Consider the following 7,142-nt stretch of genomic DNA (forward strand, 5'->3'; position numbering starts at 1 on the left):
TCACAGGTGATCCCTAGGGGGCAAGGTCCGAGTCCGGAAAGGCATCCGGGACAGGTAGGCGTCCATAAAGGTGGGGGTCACACCCAAAGTCTGTTTTGGGAAAATTCAGTCTTCTAGGATCTCCTTTGATCCTTCCAGAGTCTTTTTGTCTCTAGGGCTTAGTCCAGGCCCTCCTTTATCAAGATCCATAGGCTGCATTGCAGATTTGGCTGGTCCTGTCTGCTCTGCCATCCCCTATAAGGCAATACTTATATTACAGTTAGTAGGGCAAAAACATTATAACACAGGTGATTGGATTTCTATAATTGTTCTTTAATGTATGATCTTGGGGCAGACTTTTGAGGTTTTTTTTTTTAACTGTCCTGCTGCTGAGTCACAAACGGTAGGCTTTCGTTAAGGTAAGAGCTTATCAGCATCTCTTAAGGGGGAAACAAATGGCCCAAATTTCAGAGACAGTTTTACATCTCTTTGGGAAATGGGGCAAAAGGTAGATTTGCAGCTTCCCCTGCTGGCAGAGAGGTGCTGGGAGCTAATCTTTAGATCAAAGGACCTGCCTGCGGGAAAAAACGAAAAGAATTTTGCAGCCCCTGAATTCTGGCTGCCCTTTACTAGAAAATTTATCTTTCATGGACTCAACTTCTTCCACAGTCCTAATTCTTGGGATCCTGTTTTAGATCATCGGAGCTTATTAGTGTAGAAATCTAAGAGCAGGGAGTATTTTTGCCAGAGATGACATCTCCTTCCTCGGGGCGTGGCCTCCGTGGGCCTTGCCGAATGCAAGCATTTTTTGTCACGCTTGCATTTTGCCGAGGGGGGACAGTGGCATCTACCCCTATTTTTTTTTTATTCTTTATTTTGAAACAGAGTCTCACTGAGTTGAAAAGTGCCTCACAAAGTAGCTGAGGCTAGCTGCGAACTGTGATCCTCCTGTCTCAGCCTCCCAAATGCTGGGATTATAAGCATGTGCCACCACGTCCGGCTATGGCAGATTTATAAAAAGGTAAGTTTACATTGACTACATAACCCAGAAATTGCACTCCTAGTTGCTGATTTCAAACAAATAATAGGCAGGTGCAGTGACACCCCCTCCCCCAATATCAATACTTGGGAGTTAACTAAGACAAGAGAATCAAAGTTCTGAGAACAGTCTCAGCAATTTAGTATGACCTTGTTTGTTTGTTTGTTTGTTTATTGGTGGTACTAGGGGTGAAACCCAGGGGCTTTTCTACCTCCGGGATACACTCCCAGACCTATTTTCTATTTTACTTGGAAACAGGGTCTCACTAAGTAGCTGAGGCTGGCTTCGAACCCGTGCGATCCTCCTGTCTCAGCCTCCCAAGCGCTGGGATTACAAGCGTGCGCCACCACGCCTGGCTTGAATGGGGTAATAACAGCAGCAGAATTCCCCTTGGTGATCTTTAACTTGGGCGTCCCCAGCACAGCCTGGCCTTTTGTGGTACTCCCAGATGTGGTCACACGTGGAGACTTTCCAGCTAGAGTCTTGGTCAGTGATTGCTGACGTTCGTTTTAGTTGCCGAGAGCATACTGCGCCTGCCTGACTCCCTTCGGATGTGCAATGCTCTGGCTCCCAGGGCATGGGACCAGCCTCTGGAATGCCGCCGGCTGGTGGGTGTACAAACCACCGAGAGGCCTCCTCTTGAAACCGGAGTCACTGCTCCTTCCTTATTGCAAGGCTGCTTCTTCAGTTCATTAGAGAAGTTGTGTTCTTCGAAATGTTTCTTTTTTCTGTTAATATATTCATCAATGGACTCCATTTCCTTCAAACGAGCCTCATGAAGCTTCTTAAAGTTTGGAGTAGTGGGTGCAGTTCTTTTATTATTGCCAAGCTTGGAAAAGCCATCTGTGTGGAGAGACTTTCTTTCTGAAGGTCCCTTTGAATCTTCACAGTCATTTGTTTCTCATTATCATCTCAGCTCTGGTGCGGCAAAAGAAAGAACATTTGCAGTCCTGAGATCCTGGTCTCCGTGCTTCACTTGATTCTGGAATTCAGTTGCTTCACTTATTTTTATTTTTATTTTTGGTGGTACTAGGGGTGGAGAGGCTTTCTACCTCCGGGCTATACTCCCAGACCTATTTTCTATTTTATTTGGAAACAGGGTCTCACTAAGTTGCTGAGAGCCTCACTAAGTAGCTGAGGCTGGCTTCGAACCCATGCGATCCTCCTGTTTCAGCCTCCCAAGCGCAGGGATTACAAGCGTGCGCCGCCACGCCTTCCTGCTTCACTTATTTTTACCTCAGAATGATCCTGGGAGTCAGGATCTGCGTGGACCATTTCTCGTGTCTTCCTTGTTTTGGTAACACGGCCAACTGGCTCCCTCTTGGCTTGTTCCTGATTATTAATCTGTACCACACTCTCATCACAGAAGGGTGCAGAAGTTTGACTTTCATCCTGATTCTTACTTTCTTTTCTTGCTTGTTTAAGATGGGCTTTCAAAGCTTTCAACAACTTGTCTGCCCTCAGGTTAGCCCGGAGTCCCAGGCTCTTGGCTAAGTTCTGCAGGTCACTGTACTTGAAGGAGTCCAGCTCCTCCACCGAGGGACGGTCATCACGTTCTACAGCCCAGGTGATGGGAAGAGGAGCGGTCCAGCAGTGAGAGGAGCGCAGCTCAAAACTACCACGCCTAATAATGCCCTTTAAATATGTGCAATTTAAGCTGGGCATGGTGGCGCGCGTTTGTAACATTTGTAATGTAAATCCCCAGCATTTGGGAGGCTGAGACAGGAGGATCGGGGTTTGAGCACAGCCTCAGCTACTACTTAGTGAGGCCCTATACAACTCAATGAGATACTGTTTCAAAATAAAGAATAAAAATAGGGCTGGGGGTGACGCTCAGAGGTAGAATGCCCCTGGGTTCCATCACCAGTACCGCCAAAAATAAATGAATAAAAGTAATAAATATGTGCAGTTTATTATATACCAAGTATACCTAAATAAATCTGTATTTTTTAATTAGCCTAAATTTCCTTCTTCCTATAGTGAATCAGACAAAAAAGGTTTAGAAAAGGAAGATTAGAACACAGACTTTCGGTGCCAGGCGTGGTGGCGCATGCTTGTAATCCCAGCATTTGGGAGGCCGAGACCGGAGGATTGCGGTCTGCGGACAGCCTCAGCTACTTAGTGAGACCTCTGCAACTCAGTGAGACTCGGTTTCAAAATAAAGAATAAAAAATAGGGCAGGGGGTGTAGCTTGGAGGTCAAATGCCCCTGGGTTCCATCCCTAGACCTGCAAAAAAACAAACAAACAAAAAAATCCCACAAAACAAAAAACACAGACTTACTTTCTAGGAAAACACAAAGAGAATGAGAAAGGGAAAGTGCGCCCAATTATTTTACATTTTCTTCTCTGCCCATATTACAAGGCCCACATTACTTTTTTCAGGATGTCATTCCCAGGATAAGAAACTATGGAAAGGCTATTTTCCAGTTTTTCTTTTGTTGTTTGTCTGTTGTAGTACTGGGGGGGGGGGGGGCTACCCAGAGAATTCTACTTCTGAGCTACACCTCCAACCAAAGTTATTTTCTATTTTTTATTTTGAAACAAGGTCTTGCTGGGTTGCTGAGAATCTTGCTAAATTGTTGAGGTTGGCCTAGAACCTGCAATATTCCTGTCTTAGCCTTCCAAGGACTGGGATTATAGGTGTGTTACAGGACTCTTGCCTATTTTCTAGTTTAAAAAATGTCAACCCTGCTGGGCGTGGTGGCGCATACTTGTAATCCCCACACTTGGGAGGCGGAGACAGGAGGATTACGCTGGTTCGGAGCCAGCCTTGCTGGCTTAAGAGACCCTGTTTCCAAATAAAAAAAATATAAAATAGGTCTGGGAGTGTAGCCCAGAGGTAGAAGGGTTTCCAGGAACCCTAGTACCACACACACACACACACACACACACACACACAAATGTCAACCCCGCCAGGCGTGGTGGCACAGGTATGTAATCCCAGTACTTGGGAGGCTGAAACAGGAGGATTGAACAGGTTCGAAGCCAGCCTCAGCTACTTAACAGGAGGAGCACGCTGGTTCGGAGCCAGCCTTTCTGGTTTAAGAGATCCTGTTTCTAAATAAAAATCTAAAATAGGTCTGGGAGTGTAGCCTCCAGGTTAGAAGGCCCCTGGTTTTCATCCCCAGTAACACACACACACACACACACACACACACACACACACACACACACACACACACACGCCTGTGACTCTGTGACTCCTGATTCCAATTTTCCACTTCATCAGTGGTCAGCAGGTGGCGCTGGTGACTAAAAAGTTATTCAGGGAATCCTGCGTGGTGGCGCATGCTTGTAATCCCAGCATTTGAGAGGTTGAGACCAGAGAATCCCAGTTCACAAAAACAGGGAGCTGGGCGTGGTGGCACACGCTTGTAATCCCAGCATTCGGGAGGCTGAGACAGAAGGATCGCGGTTCGCAGACAGCTTCAGGTACTTAGGCCCTTTGCAACTCAGTGAGACCCGGTTTCAAAATAAAGAATAAAAAATAGGGCTGGGGTGTAGCTCAGAGGTAGAATGCCCCTGGGTTCCATCCCCAGAACTGCAAAATTAATGATGATGATGATAATAATAATAATAATAATAATAAATGACAATAATAACATAATAATAAAAGAAACAAATTACTTATACTTGTGATAATATAGCCAGGTGTGGTGGCACACACCAATAATACCAGTACTTGGGAGGCTGAGATAGGATGATCAGAGGTTCGAAGCCAGCTGCGCTGGATTAAGAGACCCTGTTTCCAAATAATAAAAATATAAAATAGGTCAGGGAGTGTAGCCTGGAGGTAGAAGGACTTCCAGGAACCCCAGTACCACCAAAATAATAATAATAATAATAACAAATAAAAAATAAAAATAAAGAATAAGCCAGGTGTGGTGGCGCACGATTGTAATCTCAGCACTTGGGAGGCTGTGACAGGAGGATCCCACAGGTTCGAAGCCAGCCTCAGCTACTTAGTGAGGCTCTCAGCAACTTAGTGAGACCCTGTTTCCAAATAAAGTATAAAACTAGGTATGGGAGTATATCCTGGAGGTAGAAAAGCCCCTGGGTTCCAACCCCAGTACGACAAAAATAGATAAATAAATAAATAATTAATTAATAATAATCCAGGTGTGGTGGCACACACTTTTATCCCAGTACTTGGGAAGCTGAGACCGGAGGATCAGGGATTTAAGGCCTGCCCCAGCAACTTAGGCCCTCTGCAACCCAGTGAGACCCTGTTTCCAAATAAAATATAAGATAGGTGTGGGAGTGTAGCCCGGAGGTAGAAAGCCTGTAGGTTCCATCCCCAGTATCACAAGAAAAAATAAAAAATAAAAAGTAAACCAGGTGTGGTGGCACAGGCTTGTAATTCCAGTACTTGAGAGGCTGAGACAGGAGGATCACAGGTTCCTGGTCAGCCTCAGCTACATAGTGAAGCCCTCTGCAACTTAGTGAGACCCTGTTTCAAAATAAAGAATAAAAATAGGGCTGGGGGTATAGCTCAGAGGTAGAATGCTCCTGAATTCAGTCTCCAGTACCACAATAAATAAATAAATAAATACAATTTTATTATGTGTGTGTGTGTGTGTGTGTGTGTGTGTGTGCACGCTTTGCTGGTGGCTGAATAGAGGGGTATTCTATATCAGAGCTATACCCCCAGACCTTTTAATTTTTAATAATTAATTGACTAATTAATTGATTTTGATACTGGGGGTGGATCTCAGGATGGATTCTACCTCTGAGCTATACCCCAGCCCTTTTCACTTTTTGTTTTGCAACAGGGTCTCCCTAGGCTGTTGAGGGTTCTTGCTAAATTGCTGAGGCTGGCCGGGCGTGGTGACGCATGCTTGTAATCCACCCCCCCCACCCCCACCCCCACCCCCACCACCCCCCCACCCCGCTTGGGAGGCAGAGACAGGAGTATCGCACAGGTTTGAAGCCAGCCTTGCTGGCTTAAGAGACCCTGTTTCCAAATAAAAATATAAAATAGGTCTGGGAGTGTAGCCTGGACCCGTTGTCTCAGCCCCCCCCCCCTAAGTACTGGGACCATAGGTGTGCAGCACCCCCCTGGCTCTATTTATTTATTTAATTTATTTATTTTGGTGGTACTGGGGATGGAACCCTTCTACCTCCAGGTTACACTCCCACACTCCCAGACCTATTTTATATTTTAATTTGAAAACAGGGTCTCTTAAGCCAGCAAGGCTGGCTTCAAACCTGCAGGATCGTCCTGTCTCCGCCTCCCAAGCGCAGGGATTACAAGCATGCGCCACCACGCCTGGCTATTTATTTTTTCAAATATATTTTTATTGGTGCATTGTAGTCAAATATCTCAATGGAATACAAGATTTGTGAGGATATACAAGCACACGGCACCAAATTAGCCTTTATCAGATCCCTATTTGTTTATTTTTAAACAATGGCTACATTGCTGAAGTTGTCTTCTAACCTTGATCCTCCTGACTCTGCTTCCCAGCAGTGGGATTCCAGGCATGTACCCCCACAACCAGCTCCTCCTCCTGACTCCGCCCACTGTGGTACTGGGGATTGAACCTAGGGCCATTCACCATTCCACCTCTGAGCTACACCCCCAGCACTTTTTTGTTGTTGTTTTTTTTTTTTTATGGTAAAGGCTGCTTTATTGGTAGCAGTTAGAACAAGTCAGTAAATATCCCCAAATAAGAGCTCAATTATTTATCCCATTGTTGAAAGTGAAGCAAATGGATGCTGGGTGGATGAAGTCAATTCTGTTTTTAGGCAATGAAGCCACAGCCAACTGATGCAGGGCTCATGCCGTCCCACCAGCCGAAGAACTGTGGTAGCGCTGTACAGGACAGCTTCCATGCTTTAGATGCACTGGAATTCCATTATCCTCCTGAAATCAGTTTTTCTTTCAGTATTGGGGATTTTTTTTTTTTTTTTTTTGGTGGTACTGGGGTTCCTGGAAGCCCTTCTACCTCCGGGCTACACTCCCAGACCTATTTTATATTTTGAAACAGGGTCTAACTTAAGCCAGAGCGGCTGGCTTCGAACCTGCGCGATCCTCCTGTCTCCGCCTCCCAAGCGCGGGGATTACAAGCGTGCGCCACCACGCCCGGCCAGTATTGGGGATTTAATTCAGGGGCATTATAC

General features: G+C 45.7%; 1 protein-coding gene across 1 annotated transcript; it reads right to left on the reverse strand.

Moving 5' to 3' along the window:
* Positions 1-6,854, reverse strand: LOC308260316 (nucleolar and spindle-associated protein 1-like; the record flags this gene model as incomplete). The annotated part of the gene is given in 6 exon segments (XM_080691622.1): positions 1-90; positions 1,366-1,517; positions 1,520-1,900; positions 2,422-2,574; positions 3,301-3,303; positions 6,788-6,854. Coding segments are annotated over 6 exon segments (846 nt in total).
* Positions 6,855-7,142: the final 288 nt, after the last annotated feature.

The sequence above is a fragment of the Muscardinus avellanarius genome (assembly GCF_963383645.1).
Source record: "Muscardinus avellanarius genome assembly, chromosome: 3".
NCBI lineage: Eukaryota > Metazoa > Chordata > Mammalia > Rodentia > Gliridae > Muscardinus > Muscardinus avellanarius.